We start from the raw sequence: 21,280 nt of genomic DNA on the forward strand, positions 1-21,280 counted from the left end.
AAAAGTCTCTGCTGGCTGGACCCTGGGTCATCTGGCTGGAGAAGAGCCTGGAGACCCTCTTCTAAACCACAACACGTTTAATTAATATGGTTTTAACTCAGACAGCACCTGTGGAGTCTTCCCCTGCAAACTGCACCACAATCTCTCCATCATCACCAACACACTTCAAGCTCTGATTTTCCACCTGTTTCCAGTTTCACCCAACTCTCTGCAAAATTCTGTGGGAGGCAGGAGACCGACTCTCCCAAATCCTTTAAAACAACTAACTTTCAAAGTCAAACTCAGGGTCACTGAGAGGGCTGCTCAGACCAGAATCTGCAGAAAACAGTAAAAAAAAAATAAATAAAATATACACTTTTTTTAAAAATTTCATGCTAATAAAAAAACCAAAAAACCAACATAAATCTGAAGAGGAAAAGAAAGTTATTTTTTTGTGCTGATTAGGCTAGGACAGGATGTCTAAGATGTGCTACGCCTTCCCCTCTCTGAGCTGCAGAGATGCTCACACACACTCCCATTCCCACATCCCCCCTCTATTCTGCTCCTGGGGACAGGAATAAACGTCTCTGCTGGCTGGACCCTGGGTCATCTGGCTGGAGAAGAGCCTGGAGACCCTCTTCTAAACCACAACACGTTTAATTCATATGGTTTTAACTCAGACAACACCTGTGGAGTCTTCCCCTGCAAACTGCACCGCAATCTCTCCATCACCATCAACACACTTCAAGCTCTGATTTTCCACCCATTTCCAGTTTCACCCAACTCTCTGCAAAATTCTGTGGGAGGCAGGAGACCGACTCTCCCAAATCCTTTAAAACCTTTTCCCGCTTTACAAACTACACGGCAGAATAAACTAGCTAAACTCTCAGCAAAATAAACTTATAAAGAAAAGGTGGCAGCATCTTTCTACGTGTAGATGATTTTCCTGCTTTACAAACTACATGGCAGAATAAACTAGCTAAACTCTCGGCAAAATAAACTTATAAAGGTGGCAGCATCTTTCTACGTGTAGATGTTTTCTATGTCCTTCTAGACCAGACAAATCTGGGCAGCCTTTTGAGACGTGCAGACCTTTGCTGAGCAGAGCCTTAATGGCAGGTTTGCATGCCTTGGCTACCTTTTACAAGCCTCTTAGAGCAAGATTTCAGAGGTACAGCACGACCCAAAGAGCAGGGTCAGCAGAGACAGACTCACTCATCTATCACCCGTGTCAACCCAAGATTGGAAGTGCCCTCAGCTGGCTCTGCTCTCCTGGGGGGACAGGGACAAACACCCAGTGAGGGAAGGATGCGGAACAGCACCCCCAGCTGCTCCTTAGCACCCAGGCTAGGCTGATGGCCACCACCTTTTGTCTTTATTTTTATCTCAGCACAGGTTTCACAGGGGGGAGGGCAGCTCTTGCATCTCACACCACCACCTGGAGCACCCAGAAACCAACCTGGGTACTCCCAAAGGGAGCTCCTGTTTGTACCCAGTGTGTAACACTGGGCCCAAACACAAACTGATGCTGAGCTGCAGTGGAGACATTCAAAAGATCTCAAACACCTTCAGACTCTCCTCCAAGAGCACCACCAAGTAAGAGCTGATTCAGAGACCTGACTGCTGCTGACCTGCCCTGCATTCAGTCCCCCCACGCTGGATTGAACCTGCTTCCATCCCCCAGCTGAGACTCGATCATTCCTAAGCCTGGGCTGATACCAACAAGTTGTTTCTAACCCTTTTTGATGTTTCTAACCCCCTGCCTTTGTGCTTCCCTCCAGAGACCCCCGCTCTCTGGTTTCCTATTGCCTTGCCAGCCTCATCCTAAGAAAACTCAGACAACGCTAAGGACAGGACTGGGATGGGAAGGGGACACAGGAGCTGCAGAAACATTACTAACAAGCACAAAACAGCAAAAAAATACAAACAAACTGAAAACAACAGCCAGCCCCCCCCCAAAAAAAGCACCATAAATTCCCTTCCAAAGCACCAGGACCTCGGAGGTGTGTACCCGTGCGCAGGTGCTGATCAGCATCACCAAGTGTCTGTCTGTCTGGGTGAGGACATGCCCAGGCCAGGCCGTGTCGGCGGTGGCTGGCGGAGGTGCCATGCAGGCAGCTGAGACATGCATGGACATGGGGACACACGTGGACAGAAAGGAGGGTGCGTGGAGCCTCTCTGCCTGGCAGTGAGGCGCTGGCACACGCCAGCTCGGCGGCTGCTCACAGTGATGGTGTCTCCACCGGGTGAGGAGATGCCACCTTGTCTGCGCAGAGCAACTGGCTGCCCTTCTCTCTCACCCACAACCCACGGGACAGGCCCTGCTCCCAACTGGAGCGGTTTGGGATGAAGGCAGAAAGTGCTGGTACAGGTGTGGCTGGAGCAGGACGTGCTGGGCAGCCACCACGCTTCATCCCCACCACCCCTGGGGACCTCCCAGCGCGAGGCACGGTGGCACTGGGGGACTGGCAAGCTTGGCACGGCCATGACACTTCACAAACTTAGTCTAGAATGTACCAGTTCACCCAGGAAAGCCCCTCTTCCTGCCTTGCAAAGGTTTATCTCAGCAGTAACACTTAGCGTAGACAAGGCTGGAGGTTCCTTGGCCGCATCCTCAAGGTCTCAAAGACCACAGTGACCTTCATGCAGGCAGGAAGGGGCTGAGGAAAGGGCAGTCGCTCCGCTCGAAGGGCTGGTTTGCAGCCGGTTACCTGGAGTTTGGAAGTTGATGCGCCTCATTTCCACGGGGTCCTTAGGGTGGTGAGGGGTGATCTCAGCGTTGTTCAGGAGGCATTTTGTCCTTGGCTCTGAATCTTTCCGTTTGCTTAAAAAAAAAAAAACAAAAAAAAAAAAAAAAAAAAAAAAAAAAAAAAAAAAAAAAAAAAAAGAAAAAAAAAAGACACAAAAAGACAAAGCATCTTAGCTTATGGGCCTTACAGCCTTTTCAGCTCCTCAGACCACGTTCAGATCTGAGTAGGGCTCCCACCAAAATCAGGGCAAGGTGCAGCCAAGGATGTAAGTTACACAAAAGGCATCAGAAAAGGGATGGGGTTCGGAGGCTTTCCCAGTGCTGTGTTTGATGGGTTTACAAGCCCCTCAGCAGCTTTCAGACAAGTCTGGAAGTTCCCCCCTCTCGCAGCAGAAGCACAGATGGGCAGCAAAGAGCTGCTGAGGTGCTGCAAGCTCCCACCTCAGCCTCCCTGCACACACAAGCCTCCACTGAACTCTGCAGAGCTCCGAGAGCAGAAACCTTCCAATTCTATCCAAGCCATTTTCAGCCTGAAAGAACCAGAGCCAACATAATCATTTGGAAAAGTACAGAATCTCCTGGCCGTGACCTTGGACATAAAGTACTGATATTGCTCTGTTGGCTTGTTGAGGAGCTCTCAGTGCCTGGCTGCAGACAGAGAAGTCAGAGCAGTTGTTTTCCACCTTTTTTGATCTGCAGAACCCTAAAAATCTGGGTTCAGAAAGGATTGTAGACACATCCTCTCCCATCACAGCTGTGCCTGCTGAGATCTGTCTCACCTCCTTGCCAGAAGCTGAAGCCCGCTCCAACCTGCCAGCTGAGTTGCACATGTCAGTGCTTCCTAATATATTTTGCTCAGAACGGGGTAGGTTAGCTGAGGCAGTTGAAAAGTCTTTGCTGACCTGGCTCATTCTCCTTGAAAAGAATTTGGAAGCAAAGCCCAGTGCTGATCTGAAGATGTGATAACCTCTGGCAAGGGAACAGTGACAGGGAGCAGAACTTCTCCAGCAGGCAGAGGTGTACCCACACCCCAAGGACTGCAAATATTGTCCTAACCCTTCTAGTGAGATGGCTGCAGAGCTCCTCACCTACCCTGCCTGGGTTGCACAGAAGCCTCCAATAATATGCCTGCAGCAATAATGGCAATTACTTAGGCAGAGAGGAGGTTATTCAGTACATTTTTAGCTGTCTCTTAATGTCATTAATAGCTAGAAGAAGTGGCATGAGCCCTGCCAGCACTGCATGGGGCAGCATTTTGGAATCACACCACTTTGCAGTTTGGGAGTAGTTTATTTTTGCCGCAGTTCTGAAAGTGCTGTTAATAGTTCGTTGGCTAAACCCATCAGTTACTTCCAGTGAAAGCTCTCCCAGCCTTGGAAATGGTCTGAAATAAGTCTCATTTTTGCAGTCAAAAAAGAACTCTGCTAGATGTCCCTGGCTGACGGGGCAAGAATAGCTTTTGCAGCATGGTGAGGCCAGCTCAGCTGGTGAGATGCTGCTCCCAGTATGGCAGCAGCTCGGGGACAGCCTGTATGGAGCAGTCAGACACAGAGAAAGCCCACGTTCACCTCTGACTGCAACACAAATGGGTGTTTCTCTGCTCCATTAACCCAACATTTTATGAGCCGTTTACTGTCACTGCTGCTCAGCTTGAGAAAGGGCCATTATATTTAGGAATGGCCAAGCTGGAGAAAGCTGGGCTTTCTTTGCTTTATCCACCCCAACTCAAACACAGTCCCATGCCAGCCTGACACAGATCTAAAGGTAGGAACACCAAAGCCCCATCACCACAGAAAGTAAGCACCACCTAACACACAGCCAGCCCAGCAAGAAAGAACCTAAGCAAATGGCAAATCTGGTGCTCTTACCTGTCTGGCTTGCTGTCCAGGAAAGCAGTAAGTGGAGAGAAGACAAGACAAATGTTCAGGTTAGAAAGGACTTGCAGAGGAAAGGGAAAGCATTTGCTCAGCTCTAGCCCTGCTGACACAGGTGGAAGCTGGGACCAGCAAAGATTACCCAGTCAGGTGAGAGCTAACGAACACCAACAAGGACCAGCTGAGTCCCTGACCCCAGAGCACTTGTGTGTGCAGCAGTTTCACATGTGCTGGGATGCAAAAGATACACCTGTGTGTGCATGAGCAAACACACCTATGTGGGTGAAAGATGAAGCAGGGTTAGGAGAGCTCCCCTCCATCCTGGATAGGAGATGTCCCAGTAAGGACAGCTCTGCATTGGCCACAGCTGCCATCCTGCCCTTTCTTCATCTGTTTTGCTCAGCATCTGCTCCTGTCCTCTCCCTGCACAGTTGGCCTGTGTGTGTTCAAGGGGCCCCAATCCCACGTACACGCCATGAGCTGCTCGGAAAGCCAAGGAAAAGGGAGGCTTTTCCAGGGGTTCCTCCTTCCTCTCTCCTGCAGACTCGTTACACCCCCACTGAAAACCAGTTTGGGAACAATGGAGGTCTCTGCTGATCCACAGCACAAAGGTGCTTTCTCTGCCTCACCCCCACTGTGCACACACACACGGACACACACAGGGCACAGGAAGGTGAGCCCAAGGCTGTGACTGTGACCAGCTCTTCTGGAGGTGACAGGCAAGAGACCTGACAAACTCACTGCACATATGTCACAACAGAGTGTCTACAGACACACACAGCTTTACTGAGAGTGCTACGGGGTAGGCTCTGAAGCAGTAAGTCCTTGCAACCCACTGCTACTCTCTCCTGTACCAGTCAGACCCTTCCATTCAGCATTTGTGCCTCAGGGCTCCTCTCTCTGGTGCTGTGGAAGGATCTACCCTCAGCTGAGAACTACAGGACCAAGGAGGAAACTCCCTTCAGGGGTTAGAGCTGGGGACATTCAGAATGGTCACAGATCTGGGCAAGAAGCATCTCTTACTTTTTGTAGAGCAGAATGGCAATGACAATGCAGATGATGAACACCACGGCCAGGACGGGCCCGATGACCCAGATCAGCCCTTCCTCCCCGTCAATGATGGGCTGTGGATCGGGGTTGTCCAACTGGATGGGGTCGGAGAAAGGACTAGCAGCAAAAGTCTGTAAAAGACACGAAAGATCGTGGAACAGAGTTCAGAGATGGAATGGGGACTGAAAACAACAGGCAAGCACAGAGTAATCCAAAAGAGATATTGCTAAAGACGACGTGAGCTCTCTGCAGCACCAGCCAAATAACAAAGGAGAAAATGCCCTCTTCAATCTACAGAACAAACTCTTCTCTGTGAGCACCCACGGGACAGGTATCTTCCTCCTCCAACGCTCCAGGCAAGACAGACCATTGAAAGATGGCCTTTCCATGAAGCTGCAGACTGCCTCGTGCCTGTGCCTCACCTCATCTTAGTGCCAGGAAGGCGTTTTTAGAAAACCAGTTGACTATGCCTCTGCTCCACCACATCCCTGAGCCCTCTCCGCTGCCACAAACACTTTCTCCAAGCCTCTCATGTAACCACCTGGATCTTGACAGTCAAATGGGATTACAGAGAAAGAGGGAAGGGATTAAAACAAGAATTAACACTTAGAAACACTCTGGTCTGGTGACTGAAAATACCCCACCCTTGGAATTAAATATAAATTAATAAAATGCAGTATGTCTCCTCTGCTCCCTCTGCTGTGAGCTGTGCTCTTGAGGAGCATCAGAGGCACATTCAAACTCATCAGAGTTCTAATTAATGGGCACGGCCTGCTTGTTCTCATGAGCGCTACGATCTCCCCACCCCAGGAAGGCTGTGTTCCCACCTTACACAGGAACAAATAAGTGTACAGAGGTGACCTGGCATGCCCTGGTTTGGGGGAGAGGTCTGGGACAGGATAGGAATGGGAGATCTGGGCTCTGGGTCCTTGAACTCTCCGCTCTCAGCAAGAAATGAAATGCTGCTGCGAATCCAGACCGTGGTGAGCGTGCGGTACCTTGTTCTAAAGCAGAAATTACCACAAGCTGCAGTAATCCGATTGAGAAACCCATTCAGAAGCGTGTCAGCCTAATCCTTTAATATCAAATACACAACTAAATATTTATTTGGGGAAAAAAAACCTCTGAAAACCCTTAATTTCAAATAGCTTCCTGCTACAACCCCATAGGGGGATTTAAAAAGAACAAAGTATTAGAGTACTTTCTATTGTGCAGGGGGGAGGAGGCAGGTAAATATTAAACCAGTTGTTTTCATAAAGCCCAACACGGCACCACTGAAATCAGCAGAGGTGCCTCGAGTGGTAAAAAAAGCAGAGAACACACATAGTTTTCCGTAAAAAATGCTCCCCTCTCTGCTTGGTGAGGAACTTAGTAATGTCCAGGGAATGGGAATCAAAGCAGGATGTCCAGGGTCACTGCTCTAAGGAATACAAGGACAGCTTTTACAAGAAATTACTCTTTGTAAAGGGGTTTGACCCAGCGATCTCTGAACTCGAGCGCAGTCCTGCGTGGATAGTTTCAATACTCCCCATTCCAGACTCAAATCTGGAGCCAGAAGTGCAGCAAGTCCTGCTTCAAATCTGGAATCTGGAGCCAGAAGTGCAGCAAGTCCTGCCTTTGGAGACTGGGAAAAGGCAGCAGCAGTGCACAAGATGCTTGTGTCATTGGTCTGTCTGCTTGGAAGAACACGTTGCCGCATGCAGACACAAGCGCAAACAGCTCCAAAAGCCACATGCAAAAGCTCCACAGCTGGACTGGAAGGTCTTTACAAAGAAAAAACACCCTCAAGCTCTGGCATCTGGTGGGAGAGAGTTACAGAGAGTGCCAGGAGGGCACCAGGGCTTCTGGCAGCTCATGAGGGAGCAGCTGCTGTCTCTGGCTGATAGGACAGAGGGGCACGAGCATCTGAAGAGGGCAAGAGAAAGCACTTACAGCCTCGGGTTCCTGGAGCACGGCCAGGATGAAGATGACATATTTCTGCCCTGGCTCCAGGGCTCTGTTCTCGAAGTTGTCGTAGTGCTTCATGTCCCCCAAGATGAAGTGGGAGGGGAGGGAACGGAACCGGGCAGCAATGTAGGGCTTGGGGAAGTCCAGTTGTCGGGAGTGACGCAGACTTCGGCGTCGGAGCCTGGCAATGTCCTGGACGAGCTGGAGGAAGCAAAGGAACACTCTGAGCCCCAAGGCCTTTACCATCATTAAGGGAGCAGGAAGGAAGGAGAACCAAACCATCCCACTCAGGCTGGCCTCATCTTAGCTAACTCAGAAGATGGAGCACAGACACCCTAAACCCACCCTCCCCAGGTCTCAGGCCACCATCCCACCCATTAGAGCTGTTTCTCTACAGCTGGCTTCGGTTTCACCCAAACTCACCTCCTCCAGGTCCATCTCTTCAGGGCTGCCCAAGGGGTTGAGGAACTGTCCTCCCCGGGACTTCCGTAGAGGCACCACCACAATGTAGTAAGCCCTAAGAGTTGGGAATAATCAGAAGAAATAGAAGGAATTAATCTCCTTCTATGAGCCACAGAAGAAGAGAGTGCACACACTGATGTGGAAGGCTAGATTTGCCCAAACAGCCCCCCTGGCCCAACCCAGAAACCCCCTTATTTTTAATTTAGCAGAGTTGTTATTGCTGCCCCTGGAATGAGCCTGGATTCAATGGCAGCCCCATGTGACATGTCTCCTTATTTATTCCCTTTGCATCTCTTTGGCATCCTGTTAGCTCTGGGAAGTGGCTCCAAAATACAACAGTCAGACAAGGCTGAAAATGCAGGTAACAACCTCCCTGTGGACTCCAGCCATCAGGGCTGACCCCCAAAAACATAAACTGAGCCCCCCTCCCATCTGCAGTTTAAGAGAAACCTACTGGACGGGCACGGAGCTCTTCACATCTGGGAGAATAACCACCACATTGCCATCAGCATCAGGCTTGTGGGTCACCTCTGGCTTCTTTGACAACATGTCAGCAGCGGTCCAGGCCGCCACGTTCTGCTGCAATCCCCCCATGCTATTGCCCCGGTTCATCAGAACAAAGTTGTAGAACGTGCGGGGCTTCAGGTTGGTGATGAGCTTCTTGGTGGTACGGCCGTCCACGTCCACGTTCAGCCCATTGTACTGGATCTGTGGGAGGCAAAGAGGCAGCAAAGCTGTACCATGAGCAAGGCTGATGCTGCTCAAGCAACTAAACCTTCCTCCTCTTTGCTTTGAACGAACGGGTTCAACATGGCAGGTTGACATGGTCCTCAAGAATATGGTTTAGTGATTTTTTTTTTTTATTGCTTATTTCTTATTTATTTTTTTGACAGAGTTAGGTTGATGGTTGGACTAGATGATCTTTAAGGTCCCTTCCAACCTAGACAATTCTATGATTCTATGAACCAGCTCTGCCAGAACAGGAGCAAACGGTGGAACTGAAGGCATTTGAATGGGGAGCTGTCTGTCTCTTGTGCCCATTGCACAAGAGGGTCCCCAAGCAAAAGGCAGATGCAGGACAAAGCCTTAGGACTTCTCTGGAAAGAGAAATTTCTATCTGGATATGGGAAAATTGCGGTAATTTGCCAAGGGAAGCCATAATTTGGTAACAGAGGTGGGAATGCAACCCAACAGTCCTGATTTTCAGCCAGGCTCCTTGACCTACTGATTAACCATTATCTGCCCATATCTGATACAATACGACAACAATTCTGGATTACAATTCTGGATTCCTGCCTCTTACAACCTCGTATCCAAACCAACAGACAAGACTCCCAGGAAACTGGGAAGAAGCACAGTTCTGCCTCCTCCATTTCACTTGCCTTGTATGGGGTGGGAGAATTGTAATTCTCAGGAAACTCCCAGCTCAAAAGGACAGATGTCTTTGTCACCATCTTCACCTTGAAGTTTTTGGGTAAAACTGCTGAGAGAAAAGTGAGGAGGAAGGGGAGAAAGGAGAAGAAAAGGCAGCAGAGGGAAGGAAGAGTGAGAAAGAGAAGGAAGAGAATGTCAGGCACTGGGAAAAGGGCCGGCCAGTCTGGGTCTGGCTGCCGCTGCAAGAACGGAAGGGCTTCTCCCTCCTCCACACTTTGCTTGAGTTTTGCCAAGGTCCATCTCCTAGTGCTCCCTGTCCCCATGCCCAGCCCCAGGGAGGGGTGAGGGAGGGTGCGTGGCTTTGCCCACACACTTCTGGGTCTGGGTGGCTGCTGCAGGAACGAGGTGCTGGCTTTCTGAGCATGCTCAGGTGAGGAAACCCATCCCAGGTCACATTTTGAGGTTTGGTTGTGGATTTTTTTTTTTTAAATTTTTTTTTTTTTTGCTCTTTTCTTTTGGCTGTTTGCAAAAGCTGAAGAAAATGCTCTTCCCACCTGTATAGCGACTGGCCCCCCGGTTCAGGTGCCAGTGAAAGAAGGGTGTCCGGACTTAACTTAGAAGAAAGCGGTAAAAGGGACTTACCTGACCCAAGGCAGAGAGGAGCTGAGGGACTGAGTGTGACACCAGAGTGCTCTGCATTTACTCACGAGCCTGGCTGAGCCTGGCTTGACCTCTCCAGCTCTCTGCCTCCCGGCACCAGCCCCGGTTACAAGGAGAGAGAGGGAGGAGAAACCGGTAAGTCCTACCTTGATCCAGCTGGAACGTCCGATACTGGACGGTCGGGCTGTAGGGCCCGGGGCCTTTACTGGTGTGAGCACGGATTTTAACGTCATAGGCGGTGTTGGGTTTGAGGCCGTTGAGGGTGTAGGAGTTCTCTGGGGAGGGGGGCAGGTCTTTTTCCAGGGGGTTGCCGGGAGAACCGGCTTCCCGGTAGGCCACGGTGTATTTGACGATGGCTCCGTTCCTCTCGGCCAGCACGGGGGGGAGCCAGCCAAACTGGACCGACATGGAAGTGATGTTGCTCGCCTCGAGGATTTGGGGGTAACCCTTGGGGATGTCTTCAGGGGTGGTGAGTTCCTGCACAGCTTCCTCCCCAAAGCCAGCCCGGCTTTTCACGGCCAGCTTGAAAACATACGTGGCGCCCTTGTGGATGCTAGGAGCGGTGTACTTATCCTCCAGGGCCGTGAACTCCAAGGTAGCCAGGGGGTCGACATCCTTGCGGCCAAACTGGAGCCGGTAGCCCATCACCTGACCTTCCGCATCCAAAGGAGGCTCCCATTTCACCAGGAGAGTGTTCTCCTCTGTCTGGTGGACAGACAGGATGGGCTTCCCTGGGACTGGGAGAGAAGAGAGATGCTTTCAGTCAAAGTGGGACAGGGTGGCTGGTGAGGAGATGCAGAGACTCTTAAACTGCAGCAACAGGTTCCTCAAATCAGTGACAAGGTTTAGCTCGACTTTTAGTGTATTGTCCCCTTGTAAACCCAGCTGCTGCCCACCCGCTCTACAGGTGATGGTCTCGTCAAGTTTAGGAAATGAGGTGCTTTAACAAGACATCAGCTGTGAGGTCCTGACCTTTTTCTGGATTTATTTTCTTGGACGGATTGGCGTCAAGTTTAGGAAATGAGGTGCTTTAACAAGACATCAGCTGTGAGGTCCTGACACATTTCTGGATTTATTTTCTTGGACGGATTGGCATGCACAGTTCCTCCCTTATCACTGGACCACATGCTTCTCCCCCAGCTGGGAAGAACAAACTGAGGAGTCCTGACTCCCAGCCTCCTGTCCTCCTCACCCCAGCAGATGATTGCTTCCCAGGGCAGGGAAGAAGGGACGCAGGAGTCCCCCAAACTCCCGCCCTCCATTGCACAGCACAGCTCATGCAGAAAGAGACTGGAACAGATTGGCTCAGGCTGGGAAGTCCAGAGCAGCTGAGGGTGAAGTAATGAAGGATGGGAAAGGAAGTCTGGGCAGCCCCAGGTCCTGAGCAGCAGGCATGAGGCCAGCGCAGCGAGTCTGGCAGGCATCTGATCACCCAGTTGGGTACAGAAAGAAGGAAGAATACAGAGAGTGGAAACGGAGCCCAAAATCTGTGCAAGGCAGGGGGTAGGGAGAGTTGCTGCTTCCTCTGTGCAGCTTCTCTCCTCTGGAGGAAGCGAGAAGACAGCTGAGTGTCGGTGTTTTCAGTTAGCTCCCTCCTTAACCTGTCAGTTAGTTCCCCCACATTTGGGGGGATATTGCAGGAGCTCTGTCTAATGAGCCCTGGCAGTGCCCGACTGCTAAGCAAGCCCACAGCCACAGCTAAATGACATGTGTAGGCCCAGAGGATCCCGAAGCTGGAGAAAGCAGAGCATTAATTCCAGCAGCTCACGCGTCATTTACGCTCAACTCCACTATTAGAGATCTAATTTCTTTCTCTCCTCCTTGGTATTTCTTCTGGTTGAACAGGAGGAGGAGAGAGAATGGAGTTAGGAGAGATCCCGGCCGTCTCTCGCCGCAGGAGGGTCGGCTCGTTGGGAGCCGTACTGTGGCTAACGAAGCGAGGGGACAGGTTGTTCCTGTGGCAGGGACCCCTGGCAGAGCCAAACTGGGGAAACTGCTCCGTCAGCTCCACCGACCGACGTCGGAACACGGGGACGAGGGGCTGTCCCTGAAACAACTGCTTTATTCATTTCAAACTGTCAAAGAACAGCCAGGGAACGGTGCTGGGAGAGCCGCCCCCGGAAATGCCTAAAGAAACCCATTAAAGAGAAAAACAATGCCATTACCTTTATGTTTCTGCTTTTATCACAAATGTTACTATAATCAGCTGAGCTTGAAAATATTACATTTGCACAACAAATATTGTTTGGAAGAAAGGTGAGAAGAAAGCGCGGGGTGCGGGGGGGGAGTGTTTTATTTTGCAATTGGTTTGGACAGTAAAGGAGAAAATTGGATGTATTACTGTATTTAAATTCAGCCTCTAGCCCTGAATGATAAAGAAAGAAATCTCTCCTCTCAGAAGGTATATTGACTCAACACTGCAAAGAAGATAAGAATGTTACAGAGCCATTTGAAAGATTTTTTTTTAAAATAGCTATTTCAAGTTGGGGGAAATTGAGTTTTGGGTAATAGCTGCTGTGCTGGAGAAAACATCCCTCTGTGACTGATCACCTGCACTGCAAATCCTAATGGGGAGAGATGAGGGAGGGTGACAAGAGAGAGTGACAAGGGAGGGAGGCAGAGAGAAAGGCTCCGGGACAGAAAAATGAAAGGAGTAGAGCCTGCAAAAAAAGGGAACGAGAGGAGAGAACCAGGGAGCTATTGAGAAGAAACACGGGAAAGCCAGAGGGGGAAGGAGAAGAGTTGAGTGAAGGAAAAGGCTCCTGACAGTGCACTGACACGACGAGGTGTGAGGAGTGGAGCCTGGATGCTGACACCCAACTGTACCCTGCTGAAACATCTGCAAGAGCTGGCGTCCTGGACATCAACCCTGCTCTCCTGTGTGCCCTTCACTGGGCAGGAGAGGCAAGAGCAAAGAGAAAGGCTGAAATCCCATTCACTTGTCTGAACACAAGAACATAGAATGAGATGAAGATGTGAGTCAGGACAGGGAAAAGGCAAGGGCATGGAGGGCAGCCGCAGCTCCAGCCCTGTGTTTTCCAGGCCAGGGCTCCTGAGCCCTCTGTCCTGTGCGCTGGGCTGAGTGTCTGCGCTGCCTCCAGAGCCTGGGCAGAGGTCTCCAGATTAATTATGCTGCTCTGACCAACAGCCTTCAATCCCTGCAGAGGCAGAGAGCAATGTTCTCCCAGAAACAAGGGAGGATGTCAGTTTATGCAGCTGCTACAGGCAGGGTGAAGACGGCTGCCCCAAAACTAAGACGAAAATGAACAGATAGCCAGGGGTGCAAAGGCAGTAGATAAAGAAAAGAACTGAAAAGGGGAGAAAGCCATCATTTGACAGCAAAAGAAAGAGCACGAGAAAGATGGGGTGAAAGGAGGTAACCAGAGTCCAACAAGAGATGGGCTGGGTGAGGGACAACTCCAGGTCTCCCTCCACTGCACGGAACTCTTCCCATACTGCAGAGCAGGGGTTTACCTGCAGAAACCACAGGAATGCAGCTGCTGAGGACAGGTGGAGTGTGCACCTCTCCTCTCTGCCTGCAGCACAACTGTTTGGAGGAGCCAGGGACACCCTGTCGGCCTTTGTCATTCCTCTGTTTAGGCTCTGCCATCCTAGCTTGGCACCACGTCCTCTGCACTGAGCCTGACGGACACTTTGCCACCAAGAATAGGTCAAAGGGAGGAACGGATCTGGATGGTACGTGCAGGCAGAGCCCAGGTCCCAGAAATGCCAGCGAGGAAAGGTCAACACTGTCAGTGCTTTTCCCCCTGCCAGTCCTGAGCAAAGAGGGGACATACGTTCAGACATGATACTAGAAGAAGAGAAGAGTGGGCAGTATAAGCCACCACTGTCTCCCTGCTGCTTTTCAGATCTTTGCAAGTCAACACCATGACAGCAGACCTCTGGCTCTCCTGTTCCCCGGGGTACCTGTGTGCGCCAACCGTCAAAGCTACAGTGTCAGACCAGGCAGAGGTTCTCTTTACTTGTGGTGCACTAGAATTTATAGCACAAGAGATTACAAGCAATGAATTCACCCTCTTTTGCATTTCTGGATGTGTCTGGGCGTTCTGCAGCACTGAACAGAAAATTATGTCATTTAGTGAGGGCTACCTGTGAAGAGTGAAGGGATTTCTGCTTTACTAGAAATAATTCTACCTTTGGAGCAGCATGGCAGTTGTTGTACGTCTGTCCTTCATGGGTGAAAGAAGCTGAGTCTGGATAAAGAGCTTCTTGGCATTAGGAAACTGGTGAATCCCAATGGTTGAGGAAAAGACTCTTACCTGCACCCTTCGTGGTGACCACTTTTGGTTTGCTGCGAGCACCATCTCCCTTCATGGTGTAGGCGGCTACGGTAATGGAATACGCAGTCTCAGGCTGGAGCCCAGCAATGATCATTTCCTGTTTGTGAGATTCCAAAGGAAAAGCATGTAAATATTCAGGTACATGCACACGGGTGGATCTCTCCTCCTCGCAGGAGTCTCAACCCTCTCCTAGCATGCAAGGATATTCACTGAATCTGAAACCACAAGACACTCTGGGGACAACTGGGCAGATGTGGGAACTGGCAGGAGGCTCAGAGCCCTGTTCCCTCACCGAGAGGCACCGCACTCCCCGGCTGCCAACAGCACCTCTGTGAACACAGAACCTCTCTGCAGGGCCCTGGTTCAACGTGTTCTCTTCCAGATCTACCTCTCACTCGTCCCCTATCTCAACACAAACTGCTTCAGCCATCAAAACGCTGTTGGGCTCTTCAAAGCGTTCCTCTCCGCTGTGCCGCCTCAGAGGAGGCCTCAGCGCTTTCAGGGAGATTACATTTTATTTTTTTTTCTCCATTACCCCCCTCCCTTCTCTCCTCAAGAGATATTTTTTAATGCCTTCATAATATTAAAGGGATTGCTTTAACGCCAAGTGCAAGACGACGTTTTCTGCTTGCATGCTAAAGCTCTCTGCTAAATCCCCAGCACCCTCCTTCCTCTGTCCTCTATCAGCCTCACCACACCTGGCTCCAGAGAGCTTTTGTCAGGAGACTGGCCTCAAGAACAGCCCTTCCCCAGGAAGCACCCAGACCTTCCAAGGGCCGTGTTGTAAAAGGAATACCCGTGCTAAATCAAACAGGACGAGAGCGTAGGCGGCAGGGTTTTGTCCAAGGCCCTGAAAAGGAGGGAGATGTGAAGGTTGTGGAGGTTTCCCGGCCTCCCTCTCCCCTCACCCCCCACTGCCCCTTTTGGGCTTTCAACATCAAATCTCAGGGCAGCACCCGGGAAGAATTTGCTGGTCCTGAACATATCTCTATTACCCCCAAAGCCGAGCAGGGAGTGGAACGGCAGAACTTCAAAACAGCGGGATTTTGATCGACAAGTTTGGAAGCCTTTAGCTACAGAGCAAGGTCTGTCTTCTCCAAGTCAAGAAACCTGTTCTGCGTTCATATCTGCTGCTGAGTTTTATTAAGATTTTAGGCAAGAGACTTTGTCTTTCGTGTGATTCAGTTTCTCCATCTGTAAAAGAGAGGCCCCCCCACTTTTGTAGGGCACTTGGGCACCTCTAGGAGACATGAATACATTCAGTTTAATAGTGACCCTGCTGTTCCAAGAAGGAAATGCTTTCTCCTACTGCTTTGTAGCCGTAAGATCCCAGAAAACATTTCACATTTTAGTAGAAGTAGCAAATGTCAAACAGCCAAGGTGGTTTTAACGTCTAATTAAAAGGTAGAAGTGCCAATAGCGATTCAGTGCTTTATATCAATGAATATCTAAGTATCTTGGCCCTTGAAGGGCACAAAGCACTTGCTCATGCCCTGAAAGCTTAGGACTTATGGGGCTTTGAATTCCCGGTGCTTTTCAGCCTAATTATGGTTTTCAGACACAAGCCAGAGGTGCCTGCAGACCAGCCCAGCTTTAAGCATGTGTTCAAGGTAGTTCCAAATTCAATGTCCCATCTGTGTCCCCAAGGAGGAGCAGCAGACTGGGACCCATCCTTCCTTTGGAGCCAAGGGGAAAACCCTGCAGCGTCGCCGCGTGCTGACAAACTACACAATCACACAGGGTGGCAGAGCAAAGTGACTGGGGTGGGGGACAATGCATGGGAACACCAACAGCAGGCTTTAAAACAGGCACACCGGCACTGCAAAAAAAATATAATAAAGGAAAAGGAAAGTATCACACCACAACAGGAAGTGGGAGAAGGGAAGGGACAGAACCAGGATGGGAGGATTTTTACTTTTTTACTTACGTATTCAGCAGTGTCATCTGTTTCCCACTGGGCAGAGAACAAGAGAGGTTTTGCACATGAGAATACAAGAGGGGAAAGAAGGGAAAGACAGAGACACAGCGTGAGGAAGGAATCCCTGAGCAAGCAGCCACACAAGGTCAGAAGTTACCAGGCCAGCATGAAGGAAGAAGTAGAGTGGGAGAAATTAGTAGGTTCCACTGTGGCCTTTGCCTGTCTCAACAGACTTCCCAGACACAGGGTGGAGGGATGGCATTTAGTTGAGTGCTGGGACAGCAGTTCATACTCTTTCACAATAGCTATTGGCTGGGAATGCAAACGAACTGCAGAAAGACAACATACACCTTGTCATCAAGACCCTCAGCTACTTTCTCCAGCCTGATGTTGTTTGGGAAGAGACACGACGGCTGGAGCACCCACCCCCTCACAAACCTTCCACGAGAGAAGAGGAGGTTGGAGCAGGAGGGGGGTCCTTACCTGGGCGTCAGACAGCATGATATCCTTGATCTGGGGCAGCCCCCTGGCCTCTCCGTTCTCCATGCGCACGTAGTGGACCTGGTAGCCGCGGATCTGGCCATGCTGGCGGTTCTGGACTGGAGAACGCCAGAACACTTGGATTGCAGTTGAGTTCAGGACCTCCACCTCCACTTTGCGAGGCGGCGCACTGGGCACTGCGAGGAGGGGAAGAAAGGGGGAAGAGTCACTTGGGGACTTCCATTTGGAGCCCGTCACTTCACCTACGGGACACTCAATCATCAGCCCTGAAAGGAGGGGGAGACTTAACGAACTAGATGTGCCATCATCTGTCACTGGCCTTTATTCAGTGACACGGGGAAGCAGTTCTAGGGGGTCTAATATGCATGGAAACAGGTCCACCTCGCAGTCCAGCCATCTTCCACAGGCTCCTTTGTCCCCAGTTTGCTCAGATGGAAATATCGTATAGTTCCAGATCACATTCTAAGGGCAAAGCCAATTTCTAATGAGCCAGAAAAGCTCTGTCCTGCCTGTGGGATGGTGGGGAGGACGGGGAGGGGGACCTGCCCTTGGAGCTCCCTCGTCTCTCGGGCATGGCTGGTGGGTTGATGGTTACAGCCGTTGCATGATCTCAGGACAGGAAAAGAGATGGATGGAATTTGGGTTGAATTTTTGGAAATAATAATAACAACAATAATAGAGTGCATGACAGCTTCATCGGCAAGAAACCCACACTTTCTCTGAGCAAGGTATTCTATCCATTTGGATGTGGGCAGATGCTCAGGGAAACAGGACCCACACTGGGGACAAACCTGTTGTGGTTGTTTTTATAAATTCTTTTTATTTGGGAAGGAGGAAGAAAGCCTGAGAAGTTTAGAATTTACTTCCGTTATTTTCTTTCCCTCTAGCATTTCAGGAGGGTGCTCTCCCTCCATACACATATTCAGTTTTTCCCTGGTTTTATTTTACTGTAGAAACACCAGGGAAATTCAAGTCTCGTTGTTCCTGTTTGTGCTAAAAGTCTCTGAGCTGGGCCACTGAACTGGAGCCTGAAGGTTTTTTGAAACTTTAACAGAGATTCTTCCTTTCTACCACTAACCAAAACTTTGGCTTCCAGAGGAGCTAGTAATAAGGAATGTGTGGGAAGAGCTCTAAATCTGGCAGCAACTGGCTCCTCTTCTCCCATTTCATTTCCTTGCTGCCTTCTTGCCTCAGCAAGAGCATCTTTTCAGGAAAAGTGGTGCAGTCAGGGCTTGGGAGCTCGATATTTAAACCCCCCAACCCTGGAGCAGGGGAGGACAACCCTAGAGCCCCCACTTCTGAGGGGCTCGGGGACACGGCAGCAAAGGCCACTGCACGTCTCGGACAGGTCTTGCACCACAGGAACCACGGGCAAGGACTCGACGTGTGGGCAAAGCCCACTCCAGGGACACGTTTTCATCAGGGGACTCAGGAAAAAATCAGAAAAAGCGCAATTACCATCTTCATCTGTCCGGACGATAACCGGCGAGCTCTCCGGGCCCGGCCCCACCTCCGTATGAGCCACGACAGTGATGCGATACTCTGTCCACTTCTCCAGGGACTCCAGTAGGATCTGACTGGTGGTTGGGGGGATATCATTCACCTCCTTAAGCTCCGTGTCCTCCGAGTCCAGCGCTCGATAGTAGACGCTGTAGCCAGCCAGGACGCCATTTTGGCTTTCGGCCGGAGGCGGCCGCCAACTTACCAGAATGGCGGTGGATCTGGTGCTGACGCATTTTACGTCTTGAGGGGGGGCAGACGGTTCTACGAGGGGGGGAAAATTCAGGAGGGAAAGGGAAGAAGGGGGAAAAAAACAAAAGATGGGAAAGATAAAAAAGAAAAAAAAAAAGGAAAAATGATAACAAAAAAATCTAAAATAAAACGTACAAAAATTTGGTTTAGGAAGATAAAATTAAAAAAGAGGAGAGCTTTTTGTTGTTGTCTTTTTTTTTTTTTTTTCTTTTCATTTAAAAAAAAAAAAAAGGAAAAATGATAACAAAAAAATCTAAAATAAAACGTACAAAAATTTGGTTTAGGAAGAAAAAATTAAAAAAGAGGGGAGCTTTTTGTTGTTGTCTTTTTTTTTTTTTTCTTTTCATTTAAAAAAAAAAAAAAGGAAAAATGATAACAAAAAAATCTAAAATAAAACGTACAAAAATTTGGTTTAGGAAGAAAAAATTAAAAAAGAGGGGAGCTTTTTGTTGTTGTCTTTTTTTTTTTTTTCTTTTCATTTAAAAAAAAAAAAAAGGAAAAATGATAACAAAAAAATCTAAAATAAAACGTACAAAAATTTGGTTTAGGAAGAAAAAATTAAAAAAGAGGGGAGCTTTTTGTTGTTGTCTTTTTTTTTTTTTTCTTTTTTTTTTTTTTCTTTTTTTTTTTTTTTTAAATGAAAAGTAAAAAAAAAAAAAAGCCAACGGAAATGAAATGGGGCATCAAAACTGAAATGTTGTAAAGCAAAGGACTAAAACAGCAAGCGGGCTAGCCAGGAGGGGTCCTGCTGCCTCTCCCTAGCACAGCTGGCACAAAACTAACCCCCAGCTTCACCCTGCAAAAGCCCTTTCCTTTAGCTCCTCGTTTTACAGCAGCCTGGCAAACCCTGCCCTGGCTGGTAAAGCACTTGTTTCCAAAACTGCAGTCTCTGGGATCTCGAATTTCTTTGAAGGGATCTGTGAAAAGTAAGGAAGAAAAGCAAATCTTTTGCCAGGAGGCTTAAATTGTAAGAGTCTGTACCTCCAGATGGAAGTTATTAGCCGTCCACAGACTGCGGGAGGCGAAATACCGCGGGGTTATGCCCAGGATACTGCCCAGCAAGGAGCCCACAAAGTGTTTAGACAGGAGGGGTTTGGAGAAAAGCCTTGTGAAGAAGCGAGGCAGTGGGTTAGAGAAGGTATTCAGGTACCCATGGGGTTTTTGGAAGCGGAGCAGGTCTGACTCCTGTCATACTGCCTGCTAAACTACACCAAGGTATTTGTGAGAGCCCCGGGAAGACAGACACCTTGGGGAACGTGGCCCTGTGCGGCCGCCTGTTCTCAGGGTGGCAGCAGACAACTGTCTACGGGCTGTTTTTCAGGAGATGGGGAAGGTGTAAACCACAGCTTTGCAGCGCAGCGCTGCTCGCTTGGGCGTTACTGAGCTGCAGCAGGTAATTTTTAGCGCCGTCTGCTCCGCGGGAAGCAGGACGCTGACACCAGCTCCGTCAGACGCTACGTGCCGGGGCGCACACCGCGATGCCGTGGCCGTGCCCCGAGATACAGGGAGAACTGCCAGAAAAATCAGGGTTTGCTGATGGAGATGGGTCTGAAACCTCGGCAAAGTCCAGAGTCTGCCACTTCTGTACCCCGCCTGCAGCCTGGGCGCTTTGGGAAACCTTAGACCAGACTTCTTTGGATCACTGATTACTATCAATTAGCCCAGGTAAGCAGAGGGTGATGTGTTTTGAAGGCAAATCCGCACATCCGATCTCACCCAACACAGTCACACTGCAATAAACAGATTTTAACTGTCTGCAGATTCTGCCAGAAACTGGGGTGTCCTTACAAGCCCCCAAAGCATCACCTGCAAGAAGCAAGGCAGCAGATAAATGCTGGTCACCATTTCTCATTTCGCTATTTCTTTTCAATCAACAAAAAGCTCTTTTACTGAGGAATGATTTTTTCTCAAACCTCCCCCTCCCACCCCTGAGTCACAAACAGATGTTGAGGCCCAGTTTGCCTTGAGGACTCTGCTAAACCAATTCTTGCTTTTCCCAGTTCACACTGGAGCGAACGCCACGTGCTTTGTGTGTGCCTCCTTCAAACAGAAATCAGAGGGTTTTGCAGAAAGCCTAAGGATTATCCTCACACTGCAATGCTGAGGACTCTGTCCAGTAGGACATTGTGGGTGTTGTCCTCCCACTTTCCTGCTTTATTGCTACTCTAAAATGGCAAAACAAACCCCTTATCCTCAGAAATCCCAGTGCAGAGGGGGGCGACCCCCGGCCATGGCTAGCCACGCAAAATCATACAAAATATGCCAAACAAACAGAACCAAAAGTAACAAACTGGAAAACAAAACGTAAATCAAGCCAGTAATTTAAAACAAACAAACAAAAAACATCAGAAAGGAAATCATAATAATAAAATAATACTGATATAAAAAGTGACTCCTTCCAGAACATTCCCAGTCTGTTTTACCTACCTTCCACGCTTCAACTGCTAATTTATAAGACTTTCTTACGAGAGAACGAGAGAAACTGAGCTACGAGGCCAGACCAAGCTCCTGGTGGGTTTCTGCACATGACTGGCTTTTAAAATGCCACCCTGCCCCGCTGCCAGCTCCCCGGGCTGGGTTCCTCTGCCAGCAGAACCCCAGCTCCTGCAGCAATGGCAATTTTGGACCCCGATCCGTTCTCTTTTGCCGAGCTCAGAGGGCAGAGAGCGGGGCGGCAGATTTCCACGGGGGGGATCTATCTCCTTCCCCCTGG

General features: G+C 49.6%; 1 protein-coding gene across 19 annotated transcripts in view; it reads right to left on the bottom strand.

The window, feature by feature from the left end:
• Window positions 1–21,280, bottom strand: part of PTPRS (protein tyrosine phosphatase, receptor type, S) — a 219,816-nt gene that overhangs the window by 20,791 nt on the left and 177,745 nt on the right. For 5 of the 19 annotated variants that reach the window (XM_014952827.1, XM_014952825.1, XM_014952823.1 and 2 more), the window contains 13 exons: window positions 18,274–18,579; window positions 16,798–16,991; window positions 16,324–16,350; window positions 14,376–14,493; window positions 10,242–10,832; window positions 9,444–9,541; window positions 8,516–8,769; window positions 8,023–8,116; window positions 7,585–7,800; window positions 5,626–5,783; window positions 4,597–4,608; window positions 2,691–2,803; window positions 268–315 (listed from right to left, as the gene is read on the bottom strand). In XM_014952827.1, the coding sequence (XP_014808313.1) occupies window positions 268–315; window positions 2,691–2,803; window positions 4,597–4,608; window positions 5,626–5,783; window positions 7,585–7,800; window positions 8,023–8,116; window positions 8,516–8,769; window positions 9,444–9,541; window positions 10,242–10,832; window positions 14,376–14,493; window positions 16,324–16,350; window positions 16,798–16,991; window positions 18,274–18,579 (2,229 nt within the window). The remainder of the gene's footprint in view (window positions 1–267; window positions 316–2,690; window positions 2,804–4,596; window positions 4,609–5,625; window positions 5,784–7,584; window positions 7,801–8,022; window positions 8,117–8,515; window positions 8,770–9,443; window positions 9,542–10,241; window positions 10,833–14,375; window positions 14,494–16,323; window positions 16,351–16,797; window positions 16,992–18,273; window positions 18,580–21,280) is intronic. The other 14 variants (XM_014952838.1, XM_014952837.1, XM_014952839.1 and 11 more) reach the window with 10 other exon arrangements.

The sequence above is a fragment of the Calidris pugnax genome, unplaced genomic scaffold (genome assembly GCF_001431845.1).
Source record: "Calidris pugnax isolate Ruff unplaced genomic scaffold, ASM143184v1 scaffold199, whole genome shotgun sequence".
In the NCBI taxonomy this organism is placed as follows: domain Eukaryota; kingdom Metazoa; phylum Chordata; class Aves; order Charadriiformes; family Scolopacidae; genus Calidris; species Calidris pugnax.